The sequence below is a fragment of the Emys orbicularis genome, chromosome 3, assembly GCF_028017835.1.
Source record: "Emys orbicularis isolate rEmyOrb1 chromosome 3, rEmyOrb1.hap1, whole genome shotgun sequence".
Taxonomy (NCBI): domain Eukaryota; kingdom Metazoa; phylum Chordata; order Testudines; family Emydidae; genus Emys; species Emys orbicularis.
The window spans coordinates 173,060,918-173,077,464 of record NC_088685.1 but is presented as its reverse complement, the minus strand read 5'-3'; the positions used below and the strand labels follow the sequence as shown (position 1 = coordinate 173,077,464).

At 39.7% G+C, this 16,547-nt stretch overlaps 1 protein-coding gene across 4 annotated transcripts in view; it reads left to right on the top strand.

The window, feature by feature from the left end:
* The window catches only part of HHAT (hedgehog acyltransferase), a 345,313-nt gene that overhangs the window by 205,508 nt on the left and 123,258 nt on the right, over positions 1-16,547 (top strand). For all 4 annotated transcript variants that reach the window (XM_065401658.1, XM_065401657.1, XM_065401656.1 and 1 more), the window contains one exon: positions 11,273-11,474. In XM_065401658.1, the coding sequence (XP_065257730.1) occupies positions 11,273-11,474 (202 nt within the window). The remainder of the gene's footprint in view (positions 1-11,272; positions 11,475-16,547) is intronic.

Sequence of the window (16,547 nt, the reverse complement as noted above, 5' to 3'; positions counted from 1 at the left end):
TGTCCAAATATATGCCACAATCTTCTGAGAGCTGCTGAAGCTGGAGGTTGACCCACTTATGGAACACTAATCCTGACTTCTCAGAGCCAAAAATGTGTTTAAGGAGGTTATTTGTAGGCATTGTTAAAGTTAACTGAGCTTGGAACTGAACTAGCATGCAAGCAGAGATAAAAGCCACTGGGTCAAATCCATCTGTGCTTAGATATGGCAGTGGCAAAAGACAGGGTGAATATCCTGGGATGGAAGAAGTGTCTTAAATGCTTAAACCCAATATTTCTTCCCAGATCTCAGTAGGTAAAACCACTTAAAAAAAATCTAGAAAGAGTTACATTTGTGATTGTGTGTGACATAAGCAAGAATTAGGAGTAAGTGAACGTTCTCATTCACACCTGCTTTAAGGCTACGTATCAAATTGTTCTAATGCAGCTGGTGGAGATACTATCATGCAGATATTATGAATTGTTTAGTGTCAGGGTGAATCAACAAAGACTGTATTTGGTTCTAGAATGCCTGCCTGCTAACAGCTAGAGACCCAGAATTAAGGAGTATACATTTTTACATTCTGAGTCAGTGCTAGGGTTCAACTCTGCTGAATAATTATGCATCTGCTAGTAGTATCTGCACAAATACAAATTTTGTTGGATTGTTTCATTATTACCCTAATTAATATTAGCGGCAGCAGGGTTAGTTCTGGTATTAGTGTGTATTTTGATATGTGCTATTGTTAAACCCTTCAGGCCAAATTCAGACCTATTGTAAGTAGCAGTTATGGAATAATGACTAATGTGGTTTTGCTTGCCTACCACAGCTCTGAATTTGGCCCTAAGTCTTGAGGGCTTGTCTTTAAATGTGGTACAAAACTGCAGTTGGCCTTATACTGGTTTTGTAGAACCCCTAAGAAGTCAAGAACCCAAATCTAAATATATTAATATGATTTTTCACCCCCAAATGGGGAATGTTTAAACATGCAGTTAAGGTCAAATTTAAATTCTTTCGATCTGTGGATGTAAGTCCCATGTTTGCACATGCAAAAGGTTTTTTACAAATGCAAATACTGGGTGAACAAACTTAGAGGTTGCCTCTTAAAGTTTTGTTTTTGTTGGTACAAGTTGTTGTTTTGTTGTTTTAAGCTCTGTGGGAAAAGCAAATGCTCTTTATAAACAAAGAAGAAAAATGAGGAGTAGCAGCAATTGCAAGTACAAATAATGTTGTACGGTTACTGAATGCCTAATGTTCCAAGGGATTTGGTTTGGAAGAATCAGTTCTGCAATGTGGTATGTGAAACAAATCACATTCATTAGCTCCATGACTAATCATGTCATGACTCTGCAAGGTTACTCAAGGAGTCGATCAAACATGCTGATAGACCTCAGGAAGAGCTATACATTCCTGCACTGTTTTCTTTTTCACCATCTTCACATTTGAGATGCTAAGAATCTTAGCTGTCTAGTGCAAAAGGCAAAAGAAAACAATGCTATCCTCGTTGTTAGAGCTATTCATGCTCACTTCTTTGAGCATTAGGGACCCAAAGTTGTTACTGAAGAACATTCACTGATTATAAGGGTCAGGTTCTCAAAGCATAATGCAACCTGAAAACAGTGCATTTCCAAATGGCTGCTGACAGCTTTTACAAAATCTAAGCTATTCTTGTGCTTGTGGCAAACATCACTGAAGTATATGGGGACAGTTCACATAGATCAGAATAGCATCAAATAAAATCTTCCCCAATAGCTCAATGGACCCTGATTTAGTGGAGGCTTCTAAGTGCTCCTGCATTATAAACAATAATAATTAATAAAATGCACAGTTCATAATGGCCAATTCAGCATTGAAACATACATTTCAAAATTCACTTGTGCCAAATAGTCGAGCATTCAAGTTTAAAATGAACTTCTCACAAGTAAAGCTCAAGTATTGAAATGTTCACAGACAGCAAATGAGAGGTTTGCAAATAAGGTTAAATCAAAATACATTTTCAATTTCAAACAAAGATTCACAAATAACATTTTCTACTATTCATTCAACTGTAGTAAGTACATTCCAAGGCCTGCATGTGAGTAAAATCCTGGACAAGTACATGCCCTGTATGTCTTGATGTATGGCCCCAATTCAGGAAAGCATTTAAGCATGAGCTGAAGTCCATCCCTGTTCAGCACATCACTTAAGCACATACTTAACTTTAGGCACATGTTTCAGTCCCATTGAAGTCAATGAGAGTTAAACACATGACTAAAATTAAGCACTTACTTAAGTGCTGTGCTGAATAGGGATAGACTACTGAATTGGGGCCTATAAGGTTAAAACCCGTTAAGTGTCCTGTAGGAGTTGAAAATGTTTCTCATAACTATTCCTGGAGTCATCCAAACAAAATTTGTTAGAAGCAAGAGGTATTCTAAGATGATGAGTTTATTAATGTGGTGTCTTTATTTTTTTTATATTTCCACTTGTAACAAACTAAAGAAATGATTATTGGTTTTGAAAGTTTTTCTCCATAAATAAATGTCACTTTTAAATACCTCAGTAATTATGTTTGTATTTGTGTTACTGCAGGGATTTGAAGGGTAACATTTACATATTTTATCTAATTCACTAATGTTCACCTAGTGAGTTAAAATTATGTTATCCTGTGTAAATGGAGCGGCTTGCCTGCTGTAGATAAGCTGACTTAAGTCGTTCAGGCTTGTACTAAAAGAAGCGTGCCCAGTTTCTTGGAAGAGACAACTATACAATCATATCATGGTCTCTAAAAGGAACATGGTGTGTAATGAGCAAAGTATAAAGTACAAAAAAAACTGTGGAAGTTTCTACTGTTTTGAGAAAGTAAAATGCTTCTGAACGATCTAATCCAGTTGCTTAAGTAGCTTTTGTCCATGTTCTAACATGAATATTTTCAACTTTGAATAGTAATTCCTTGGCCCTTTGGTCAGAATGTGGCTTGCCAGTGAGAAAAACACAAGGGAGAGCTTTCTCCTTTTCCATGCGAGCCCAGTTCTCTGCATGTGTTGCTAATGGGGCCTTTGGCTGGCAAGTAGAGTGTTTGCTAATCGTATAGCATCCACCAAGGATTGTTTTGCAGCCCATAGGGTTGCTGCAGGTTGTTTGAACTATTGCAGAACCAGCACTTGTCCTCTTACTTCCTGTTTCACAGCCTGACTTTCTGAATTGAAGCAGGAAGTCAGTGGGTACCATGGGCTCTCTGAGATAGCTTCTTGATGGCTGTCAGGAGCATAGCTATTGCAATATATGGTGGCTGGAGATGTAGGGTGGGAAGGCTGGCTGTATGGCAGTTTTTAAAGAGACATTGTGGTGGCTGTACTGAGTGCATTTACCTTGTATTACATTTATCTTGCATTTTCTCTTCTGTTATAGTTTTGTTCTGCAATTTGTTCTTGCAACTTTGTTTTACTGATAAATGCACAGCTTGCCTGAGTTTTGGTTCTGTTATTTTTGGTAAGATTTTTCCTTGCTCTTACATGATGAGAAGACATAATGAGGAGAAAAGATAGATAAAGGAAAACTTCTGATGCTTGCTTCATACGTGCTCTGATCAGTCATACACCAGTACATTGTAGCTTCTTAACCCTGGCTGGCATGCTCTGATGTCCAATGTGAAGGAGAACCTGCAGGAGGATAAGGATACATATTCTTTTAGCCTATCATGCTGGTTGTGGTGATGGTATCATACAGTTCAGTTTTTCAAAACTGCTTAAGATTGGAGAGTCTTTAGAAGAGGAACAGGAAAGTAAAAAAAATAGAAGGGGCCAATAGGAGATGGTAGCAGGCATCTGAATACTTACACCTCAGGATCTCACCAATCCAATGGAGGTAGCCTGACATCCTCATTGATCTGTTTGCAGCTTGGATGTACCAAACAGTGCCTCAGAGTGTAAAGACAAAGGTGTTGTATTTGTGATAAGATCTCTGGGCCTCAAGTATCCCAAATATGGCACTGTACTCCTCTTTCTAAAATATCCAAAGGGGGCATGGCCAACTACCATTCTCCCATCTGGTTGCTGTGACTCCCAACTTTTCTTCTTTTCATCAACAATTTTAGGTGAAGATCTTTTGCACTATTTACCCACTTTGGGTCAGCAAGACTTTAAATTGCCCACAGAATTGTAGACCCTATTGTGCAGTTTCAGTAATGCTGCAACATATTAACACCAAATCTTTAAGATGTGTCTGCATCCTTCTCCTTGCATACATATGGTAAACATCTACTCCAGTTACAAACCATTAAGAAACCGTGTCTGGAATGTGTTCTTCTGAGCCACATTGTTTTGTCATATAGACCTGGGAGTGCAGTGGCTAATATTAAAAAGTTAGTATTTGCTAATAGTCATGAAACAGTGGTTTCTGAGTTGCCACAGTTATTCCTCTTCTTAGAATAGGAAATAATTATAGGCATTCTGTGATAATTGTTGGCAAGTGTTACATTTTACCCTAATATCCCAATATATTCATTAAAAGTTAACATTTATAGAAAGTAAAGTAACAATCTGGGGCTGTGATATTATTCCTATGGTACAGTACTTCATCATAGAATGATATCCAATATTGTACCACTTTGGTTTTTAGCTCGGTAAAACAGAAGGCCGACATGCTGCAGTACATTGGTATGTATGCATGTAGAAACACAGGAGTATACACACGCATGCACATAGACGTATATGAACAGGTACTGATACATTTATATTGCTGCTTTGGAATAAAAATTAATACAGGTGTGTCGAATTGGACTCAGAATTCCTGATCACAAAGCCAGAAGTGATGGTCAACCTCCTGAAGTTGATCAGTAGCATCTCCTATACAACCATCATTGGCCCCTTCTATTTTGTGGTTAGATATCAAGAAGGGCTATTGAAAGGATTTTAGTAAGGAAGAAACATTGGTCAGAATGGAAGATAGGTGAAAAGTGAATAAAACCACATCCTTAAATCATAAAATTGCTGTAGTCATTGCCTCTTCATTAATGGCAAGAGCCTAAAGAGGAAGTAAGGAAAAACAACAATAAAAATAAACAATTGCTTTTTATTCATGAAAATTGAAACAATTATATCTTTCCCAGAAATCTTAATGGTTAGTCAACTGAAGAGTCTAGCGTCTTGTTTTACAGTTTTCTGAAGTACAGTACAAAACTGTCTCCTCTTCCGTTCTTTTTTTAAGCTTTCCAATACCTCTTGTACAAGTTTCAGATGTATCCATTTTATGAGACCTAACATTGAATTCTAAAATTCAGCTCGGCACCAGCTGCTACGTTAAATGCAAAGATTGCATGCTGTTATCCTACAAGAAGGTTTAGATACTGAGAAAAGGTGAGATATGATATAGCTCGGGTATGCTTGCTAATATCAGACTCTCCTCAACTGAGTTTGACCTAAGGCCAAGTTTCTAGTCTGTGGAAGAGCTATGAAAAAGTGCTAACATAGGAAAACAAGCATCTGTTATAGAACTGAAGCCACAAAGCAGGGAATTAAATTCTGGTGGTCTGATCCTGCATTCTTTTTATGCCCAAAATTCAAGTCTACAGGAAATTTAGATGCACAGAGAAGGTGGCCCTAGGTTCTCCTTTCTATTTTTTAAATTACTTTGCACATGTAGCTTTTTATCTTCCTGCACTGCACTGGCATTGTATTGGATTTCACTCCAGGAACCTCTTGTATCCACTTTTAGGCTGGAGTAAATGCAATGCAAGTTATTGGCCAGTTACTTTTTCTCTTTCACTTTTGTTTAACTTTTTTCACAACTTAGATGTAAATTGATTTCCTTATCAATTGTTATTATTTCACAGGCTGAAGCTAATGTGTCACCTCTGTCTCTACACTAGTCACAATCACTCACTGGCTTACTCCTCCTTACATTTTATTGTCTATGATAAAGATGGCCTTTTAATAGTAAATGGATACTGATCTAAACATGTAGAGAAAGATTAAGAAACTATCTTAATAATCACTATGCTTACGAATAAGCAAAGTACTTTTGGTAATGAAAAAGCACTTTTATGGTAGAATCTGTTTTACAAGCCACCACTATCCTCATCAAAGCTGCACAAAATAGCTGGAGTAGAGCCCCCAAGTCTGGCCAGGAGATGACTTATCTGAATGACCTAATGTGCAAACAGGACCAGTCATTGTGAAGTGTAAATACAAATATATAGTTCTAGTGTAATTTATGCATGCTATACGGTAAGGTATGTACATGTTTTTTCATGATCTGAATAAACTAAGGCCTAATTCTTTAGCATCTTAGAGGAGCTTACACAAGCTATTCAGCCTGCATAAAAGAGAGGCAGACAAAATGGCAGAGGCAGCTTGGGAGGAGTCCTACAGCAATCAGCAGCATGTACTGCCTGCTGTAACAGCTGCTTAAAAATGCCAGGGCAGAGGCCTTGTAATGCAGCCTACCTGGAAGTCAGTGGGTTACTACCAGGAATGTTGACTAGAAGTCAGAGTGCTTTGTCAGTACTTTTCTTACTCTTGTATAGGAGTGCTAGAGAAGGAAGAGGCTCTGTCCTCTCTTCCCAGTCCCCACACATAGGTAGGCAGCATGCAGCTCTGTAGTGACAGGTTAAATGCTACTAAATATAGACAGTTTTTGGTTCACACACAACGTGCAAGGATGACACAGTATTTTAAAGAGTAATATTGAAAGCTGCATGCAAGGCTTTAGCCACATGACTCCCACTTTAATCAGTGAGAATTATAGAGCTAAAACGTCACTTGACTCTGAAAATTCACTGGGGAGTTTTCTAAACAAAATTTAAACTAATGCTGCTAATTAACCAACTGCTGGCATTAAACACTAAAAGTCGGAAAACTGTGCCCATTTTTCTCAGCACAGCAATCTGAACACTCACCTGGTGCGAGCCATTTGTGGCCATGTAAACCAATCTGAAATTGAAAAAATCAGTTTTTAATTAAAACTGGCATTTCTAAGCCTATTACTGGTAATATCCACCTTGGCAAAAATAGATATTATTTGTGCTAACAGTAGCATTAGGAGCTCAGCACAAGAGATTGTAAAACAGTTTCCATACTGCTTGAATATCAGGAAGAAGACTTTGTTGTATGGAAAATTTTAATCAATATCTAGACATTAAGGGCCAGTCCAGCTCCCAGTGAAGTCAATAAAAGACTTCCATTGATGTCAATGTTTATAGAATTGGATCTTTAATACGTAAGTCAGGTCCTTGAGCTCCTTATTGGTCTGTAATTCTGGGTTTGTTATAAATGATGTCACACTTCCATAAGAGGGTATACGTTCTCTTTTGAGTTCTGAGGGGATCCCTCCTGAGCCAGTAAAACCCTGCTTCAGCTTTGCCTGTAAGAATCCCAGTGGGACGAGAATGCTATCTGTGAAGGGAAAAGAGGTGGTCTTGGCAAAACAGGGATTTACAGAGCGGTCTACTTTGCTGATGCTGGCTTTAGGGCCTAAAGCTGGCATTCTCTGAGCTGGCTGGCTTGGAGCCACCTCTCTCTCCCAGCCTAATGGATGAGGCTGGCTGTTGGTGGTTACAACGTTCCATGTCTGAAAACCAGAAGAGTAGTCCACAGAGGAAACGATTATTAGCAATACTAACTAAAAGCAAGGCATGATGGGAAATAAAGGGAGTATATAAACAGTAGCCTTATCACAAAATAGAGACCAAAAGGCACTCAAGCTGTTCTGACAGTCTGTCCTGAAAAGTGTGGTTAAGAAGAAAAAACTCTTCTTCTGTCTCTTATTTTTGTAATCCTTTGTTTTGTAATGATTTTGATGTGGACACATGTGAAGTGTTTGAAACAGTCAGAGAGTGGCTATGTCTTTTGTAGCAGGTTTCAGTAAAGGCCCCACAGGGGATCTTTCTATTTAGATTCCAAATACATGCCTCTTTGACCTGCAACAGGTGGCGACGTATGGCAGAATACTGAGACAAGGCAATTTAATTACAAATGTGTATTATTCAAAAATGCAATTTACAATTTGTATGTAATGAGAAAAGATAGAACCAGAGCAGAAAATAATAGACAAATGCCATATACTGATATAACTGTTGTATGACTATTGACAGAAAATACATTTTTATTTATTTTAGAAACACTTTATGAAAGTGTTTGAATGCAAAAATCAATATAAATGTAATAAGATTTTCTCTGTAGTGAGTGCTCCATATATGCACAAAGATATATTAATGTTAATACATTATGTCTAGTGAGATGGTAGCATTTGAAAATCATTGCATCACTTTTTTCATTTATATTACCTTTAATCATTATTATCATTTACCTTAGCTCTCATCCAATGATTGGGCCTATGACTTCAGAGATTAAGAGTAAAATGCTACGTTCAGCTACCTAATAAGTTTTAAAATTAGTACTTTCACTGTAATGTCTCTGGGTCTAGAATTTGATAAACGAACAGCAACATTTCCCTGGAGAAGTGCCATTGATTAATTTGCTGAATATAAATAGATTAGTACAGAATGTCATCACCCTGAAAGAAGGGTGACTAAACTGAGTTGCCAGTGGTATCTTAAAAAAAAAAAAAAGTAGCTAGAACGTATACTTGCCATTAACATACACAAACAGAAATCATAACTTCCTTGGATGAGAGTCCTCTCTGTCTTTTCATATTTGTGCCTGATCCTTCAAAGTGGGGCATATAGAGGGATTTAGCTTTCTCTAAAGTCAATGGGAGTTACTGGACCTCAGTAATGGAAAGATTCTTTCTTTCTTTCTTTCTTCCTCAGAAATACAATGTCAAACTTCATGATTATGTTATGGTTGGTATTTTAATACAAAATAAACACGTGAATTGTAAATCCTAGAGTCACATGAATTACAGAAAATGGCTATGTCTAAGTTACTTCCAATTCTCTCTATTGTTAGATATTTTTAAACTATATATTGTGACAGACCCAGACCAGTGGGGTACAGGAGTCTGGTAGAGGGCAAATATACTGGTCACTGGATGAGTAGTTTTCTGTTCCCTGAGTGACCAGAGCAGGGGCTGCACTAGAGTAATCAGGAACCTGCTAGAACCAGTTAAGCAGGCAGGCTAATTAGGACACCTGGAGCCAATTAAGAAGAAGCTGCTAGAATCAATTAAGGCAGGCTAATCAAGGCACCTGGGTTTTAAAAGGAGCTCACTTCAGTTTGTGGGGCGAGTGTGAGGAGCTGGGAGCAAGAGGCGCAAGGAGCCGAGAGTGAGAGGGTGTGCTGCTGGAGGACTGAGTAGCACAAGCGTTATCAGACACCAGGAGGAAGGTCCTGTGGTGAGAATAAGGAAGGTGTTTGGAGGAGGCTATGGGGAAGTAGCCCAGGGAGTTGTAGCTGTCATGCAGCTGTTACAGGAGGCACTATAGACAGCTGCAGTCCACATGGCCCTGGGCTGGAACCCGGAGTAGAGGGCGGGCCCGGGTTCCCCCCAAACCTCCCAATTGACCTGGACTGTGGGTTCTTCCAGAGGGGAAGGTCTCTGGGCTGTTCCCCAACCCACATGGTGAATCTCTGAGGCAAGAAAATCCGCCAATAAGCGCAGGACCCACCAAGATAGAGGAGGAACTTTGTCACACTGGTGTCAAGACTGGGATCTTGGGGTGCACAGCGCGGCGGAAGAAGGAGGGTGATTTTTTTTTTTTTTTAAAGGGAGAGGGTTTATTTTTTTTTCACCACAATGGATGACGTAGTGCGGGCACTGATACAAGCTACGGCGACCCAGCAGGAGGCTACCCGTATCCAGGCAGCCGCCCAACAGGAGGCAGTGCGGTTGCAGCAAGAGACTAATCGCCTACTGATGGACCAGGCTGCTCAAGACCGAGCTATGTTGCGGGAACTGATAAACCAGGTAAAGTCCCTTACAGAGCGGAATCGCGGCCATGATGGGACGCGGCTCATACGGGCCAGCCATTGGCTGCAGAAAATGACACGGGAGGATGATGTAGAGGCATACCTTCTGGCCTTTTAGAGGACAGCCCTACGGGAGGCCTGGCCTCGAGATCAGTGGTCTGGCATCCTTGCCCCATTCCTGTGTGGGGAGGCCCAGAAGGCCTACCATGATCTGCCAGAAGAGGCCGCGGCAGATTACCCCCAGCTGAAAGCAGAGATCCTGGCCAGATCTGGGGTAACGACAGCAGTGCGGGCCCAGCAGTATCACGGTTGGAGGTACCAGGAAGACAAAACCCCGCGGTCCCAATTGTATGACCTCATCCATCTCGCACGAAAGTGGTTGCAAACAGAGTCCCGGAGTCCGGAAGAGATACTAGCGGTTCTGGTCATCGACCGATACATGAGGGGACTACCACCAGACCTTCGTGCCTGGGTAAGCCAGAACGAACCCTCCATCTATGACGAGGTTGTCGCCCTGGTAGAGAGGCGAAGGACAGCGAGGGACAGCTGGGTTCCCCCCAAACCTCCCAATTGACCTGGACTGTGGGTTCTTCCAGAGGGGAAGGTCTCTGGGCTGTTCCCCAACCCACATGGTGAATCTCTGAGGCAAGAAAATTCGCCAATAAGCCAATAAGGACCCACAAAGATAGAGGAGGAACTTTGTCACTATATATATATCTATATATATCTATATATATCTAGAGAGAGAGAGAGAGAGAGAAGATTTTTGTATGGTACCATGAAAGATGAGTACCTGGGCATGATCAAGATGATTAAATACTAGAGCTGACTAGAAAAGGTTAAGTATTTTCTATGCAAAGTTTTGAAAAAAGATTCACAGAATTTGTTGCCAAAAAATTGATAGACTATAGTTTTGTATAGAGAAAAGGCTGTTTTTTGTTTGTTTAAAAATATATAACAAAAATTTCTATTAGTTCTATGAAATACTGATTCATAAAACCATTATGTGTAAAAATCATCAGACATTGTATAAGTAAAAAATAAGCAAGTTAGTTTTAAGATAAGTATTTAACATTTTATTGTTTTTGTTTTTGAGAGAATCTTTATTATTCTAAATTCATGGGAGGTTGGTTATATGAACTTCCTTCTTACATAAATTGATTTCCTTCTACACCAAGTGGGACTGGAGTTTAGCCAGTGTTCACTTAATGCAAAATTCCATTGGCCATAGACCTATCTTCTTGACAAATGCTGTATGTTAACATTTCATGACGTTGTCTGCTGCTTTGCAGAAACTATGTCAAGTTCTGGAAATGGAAAATGTCGGGTCATTAGTCAAATGAGTCCTAACACTGCTCTAAAATCAAATTTATTTTGCAGCGGATACATTACCAAGATTTTAATAAGGTCTTAATAACATTGCTTATTTATCATTTCCCCTGCAGGTACATCTACATCCCAATGGGAGGATCCCGTGGCAGTATGTTTGGGATGTTGTTTTCCACAGCAATCACTTTTTCTTTTGTAAGCTATTGGCACGGGGGCCATAACTACCTTTGGTTCTGGGCAGCACTTAACTGGCTTGGAGTAATTGCAGAAAATGGAGTCAAGAGGCTACTTTCTGTTTCACTTGTTCGAGACCTAATCGTAAGTTGAATCCCCTTGTGCTTCATGTTCATTTGAAATTCAAGTTTGGATTTTTTTTAGAGCTAGATTAAACGTAGTACTTAATGGATACAATGGTTGGTGCATTTTCCCCAGTCTGCCTACACTGCATAAGTAAAGATGTGCAGTACGTCAGCTAACCAAACTGTGAGGGCTAGCAGTAGTGCAGACATGTTCTATGCTATGGTAGTGTGAGCAAACAATGGCCAAGTTTATATATCATCAAAATTAGGAGGTAACTTATCATCTGATTTCTAATTTCACTCTGGGCTGTCATTTTGATTGCTTTATGCTATTTAAAAGTAATTATAAATTAGGAATGTGTCTTATTTAGTTACAAACACACTTACTTCAAGAGATGTATCAGCCTCCCATAGTAAAATGCACTAGTGTGATGTACTGGGAATCATATGGCACCAAAAGGTTGAGTAAGGATAGCAAATTTGTCCTTAAAGAATTCAGTACCGACTCCGATGCTGCTCTCTCTTCTCCCAGACCTGATATCACAGAACCAGGGTGGAATGCTCCACCCAAACCTCAACACTCTCCACATGACAGTTTGGAAGCTCCATGGTTAAATCCCGAAGAGCTGGCCTGTTCGGAGCAAGTCCATCAGGTTCTGCTAGGTAGCAGGAAGCTCTCTACCAGAGCTGCATGCCTTGCCAAGTGGAAGCGTTTTTCCATTTGGTCTTTCCAGCAAGGTCTCTTGCCCATCCGGTCGACACTGCAAACCATTCTGGAGTATTTGCTACAGCTGAAACCACAAGGTCTGGCAATTTCATCAGTTAAAGTACACCTGGCATCGATTTTTGGCGTTTCACATCCCGGTGGATGAGTGATCGGTGTTTTTCACATGAGATGACCATTTGTTTTCTCAAGAGCCTAGAAAGACTACATCCACAGATTCGGGAGCCCATTCCCCTGTGGGACTTAAACCTGGTCATGTCAAAACACACACGCCCCTTGTTTGAGCTACTGGCAACATGTCCCCTGTCGTACTTTTCCTGGAAGGTGGTCTTTCTGATGGCTATCACTTCAGCCAGGAGGGTCTCAGAGATCAGGGCCCTTATGTCAGAACCCCCGTACACTGTCTTCTTTAAGGACAAGGTACAACTTCGTCCTCACCCTACGTTCCTCCCAAAGGTGGTTTTGCAATTTCACAGTAATCAAGCTATTTTTCCCCCTGAAACTATGTGCGAACAGGGAGGAGCAACATCTCCACACACTGGCTTTCTATATTGAGAGCACAAGACGGTTCCGTAGACTACGCAGCTCTTTGTGGCAGTAACAGACAGGATGAAGGGCCTTCCTATTTCAGCTCCGAGGATTGCATCCCGGATCACATTGTGCATCCACACATGCTACGAGCAGGCGGGGGTCCCGCCACCAGCTATAGTAATGGCCCATTTTACGAGGGTGCAAGCTTCGTCAGCGGTGTTCCTGGCCAGGTGCCGATCCAGGATATCTGCAAAGTGGCAATTTGGTTGTCGGTACATACATTTTCGTCCCTCTATGCCATCACCCAGCAAGCTAAAGATGACGCCCAGTTTGGTCGAGCTGTGTTGCAGTCAGCATGTCTATGCATTCTGATCCCACCTCCCATGGTACTGCTTGGGAGTCACCTAACGTGCAATGGACATGTGCAAACACTTGAATTAAAAACAGTTACTAACGTTGTTGTTCTTCGAGATGTGTGTTGCACATGTCCATTCCACGACCCACCCTTCTAACCCTCTGTCGGAGTTGACTGGCAAGAAAGAACTGAGGGAGTTCGGGGTCGGCGGGACCTCTTATACCAGCGCATGAGCACGTGGCACCACAGGATACTAGCGCTGACCCAATGGATATCTTTGAAGGAAAAATGTCTGGCGACTGTGCACACAGCGCCCGCACACCTAATGTGCAATGGACGTGCAACAAATCTCGAAAAACAATGGTTATAGAAAGGTTAGTAACTGTTTGTTTTTTTTACTGACTCATGTAGCAGCACCTGTACACCTAGCTCAAACGTGTGCATTATAAATACTTGCAGTGCAACTGAGATACACAGTGCAATTGAGATGCACGCCGGTGTAAAGATTTTATTTCAACAGGAAGTCTAGTTGAAGCTAGACAAATTCAGGCTGGAAATAAGGTATACAATTTTAACAGTGAGAGTAAATTAATCATTGGAATAATTTACCAAATGTTTTGGTGGCTTCTCCATCACTGACCATTTTTAAATCAAGATTGGATGTTTTTCTAAAAGATCTGCTGTGGGAATTATTTTGGGGAGGTTCTGTGGCCTGTGTTACACAGGAGGCCAGACTAGGTGATCATAGTGCTCCCTTCTGGCCTTAGAATTTTTTAATCCCTTCACTGTTTTGGCTCTCCAGGGGCTAATAGATGTAAAAAGTGAAAGCTTATTTTTGTGACACAAATAAGCAGATGTGATTCTGAATAAACACAGGGAGCAGAGTACGTCTGAGTGACATTTTTACACAGTCAGTTTGCTGACCCTAACTCTGCAACATAGTTAAGGTTGTGTTACAGAGTTCAGTGTTACAGGAGCTTTAAACCTTCATTTTATAAAAATCAAGTTGAAATTGCATTAAAAAACTCATGGAATCTAAAGTTTGAGCACTACTTGAATGTTTGTGGTGGTTTGCTGAAAAATGAACGGATACAGAGATAATACCAAGAGTTTATAAATCACCTCTTGGCATCTTTTCATGGGATCATCTCACTTTTTCTTTGTACGTCTTTTGCAAGTAATCTAAAGCATTCTGAGACCCCTCTTTGGCACGTCGTTGCTCCTAGGCATAAGGAGAATCAGGCCCTATATTTCCTGTTTTCACAAGTACAGTTGCACTGTATTCAGAGTGAACTGGACATACACCTCTACCTCGATATAACGCTGTCCTCGGGAGCCAAAAAATCTTACCGTGTTATAGGTGAAACCACGTTATATCGAACTTGCTTTGATCCACCGGAGTGCGCAGCCCCGCCTTCCCCAGAGCACTGCTTTACCGTGTTGTATCCAAATTCGTGTTATATTGGGTCGCGTTATATTGAGGCAGAGGTGTATTGAAATTAAAACATGGTCCAAAACATGTTGTTTTCAAAGCTCTGAATGAAATTTGATGGTTTTCTTTGAGGTTTTACTCCACCATTTGGGCTTAAATTAACCTGGATGCAATATTTGAGGGGAGTCAAACTACATGAACAGAAACCATCTCGAAAGTTTGTTGAAACTGATCTTAATTAAAAAAAAAAGTTTGATCTGAAATCAGTCAGTTCTCTTTCAGTTCCTTAACAGTGCTGTGCTTTATGCATCCAGCTGTAGAGTAGTCCCCCTACTGTACTGTTTTCTTTTTGTGATTCACTGAGAAATATTGCTGTATGAAGTTATCAAAAAGCATTTATGGAAAAATACAAATACCCTAAAGGAAGCTACAGTGAAACTCAATAATATTTTAATCCATTTATCAAAGCACTTGTATTTCTCCATTCAAAGCAGATGAAACAGTAATAAATATTGTGCAAAGAAAGCTGGTCAGTATCCAAGGCATTTTATTAGAGTTAAAAAAATAAAAAGTGGCTTTTGGCAACTCTTGTTTCTTTTAGAGTCCCATTGCTTGGGACACTTGAAACTAGACTCAACAAAGTAATAGAGTTTTGTAGCCCACAATCCTAAATTAGTCCCTGATACATGGAGAAAGATCCCAGTCCTGCTCCATTGGAAGTCAATGGCAGAATTTCTGTCGATATTAAAAAAGCAATATCAGGCCATTTAAAAAAACAGATTTCTAGGATTCTGTGATTTAGTCTGCTCTATTTGAAGTAAGAAAATAAACCATACATTTGCATATATTTAAGGTATAACAAGTTAGCTCCCCCCATTAAATGATTATTTTAACTAACTTATTACTTGATGTTCTTTACTATAGCTTTTGGACAGTTTCCAAAAATTCCATTACAAAAAATAATAATAATGTAAAGAGATGCTGTCAGCCATTCTTGGGTTTAAATGGTTCCTGCTAAATTTTTTTAAATCTCAATTGAAACCATAACATTTACATTCCTGTTTCTTCCACATTAAAATGCAAGACGTGTGGCTCAAGCTAGGAAAGAAACTAAAATTAAATGGAATGTAACTTTAAAAAAAATACTGTAGTTAATGAACCTGTGGTTTATTAATTAAAACTAAAAATGTTGTCCTTAAAGAACTAAGCACAGAAGTGAATCAATTTGGAATCATCCATTTGTTTTAAACACTGTCTATTTTACAATGATGGGCACTATCCCTTTATACAATCTTTTAGTCTTTTTGTCTAAAATATTTCACCAAGTTTTGTGTTTAAATCTGCATTTATGACTGCAGTAAAATAGAATGATAAGTCAATTTCAATGTACCATAACTCTGACACAAGGCATCAGTGGTCAAAGCACTAGCTTTCTTTGTGGTTTCAGAAAAGAGGTGTTATTTTTTAATCCTTTTTTGCACGTATAGGTCCAGTTTCACAGTAATAATTTCCATATTTTTCACATTGTCTTAATGCACAGCAGAGTTTTTTATTAAAATGAATTTCACTTGTTTACCTCCATAGTAAAATAACTCCTACAGTACTGGGGACCTGAGGCAAGAATGGTGACATTCGTATTTTCAGCTTTGGAGAGAGCTTTATTTTAGTAATTTTAAGAGCAGGGTTTTTTTATTTTGTTTAAATAAAACAGTGTATTTTGCAATCTCTGAGTCCTGTCCTTGGAGCTATAGAAATCTGCAGACATTAAGATGTCAGTTTTTATGTCCTGAACCTGTAAAGAGGTAGACATGAGTAACTTTACTCAGGAAGTTTTCCATTAAAATCATGAGTTAAGTTGCTCATGTGCATAGGTATTGGCAGGATTGGGTCTTATCCTACAAACACTTGCTCCTATATGTAAATGTACTGATGTGAATAGTCCTGTTAAAGTCAATGGGACTAATAACACAAGTAAAGTTGGGCACATTTGTTAACTGTTTGCTAGATCAGGGCCTAAAGGCCAGATCCAACAGCCAGTAAAGTCAATGGA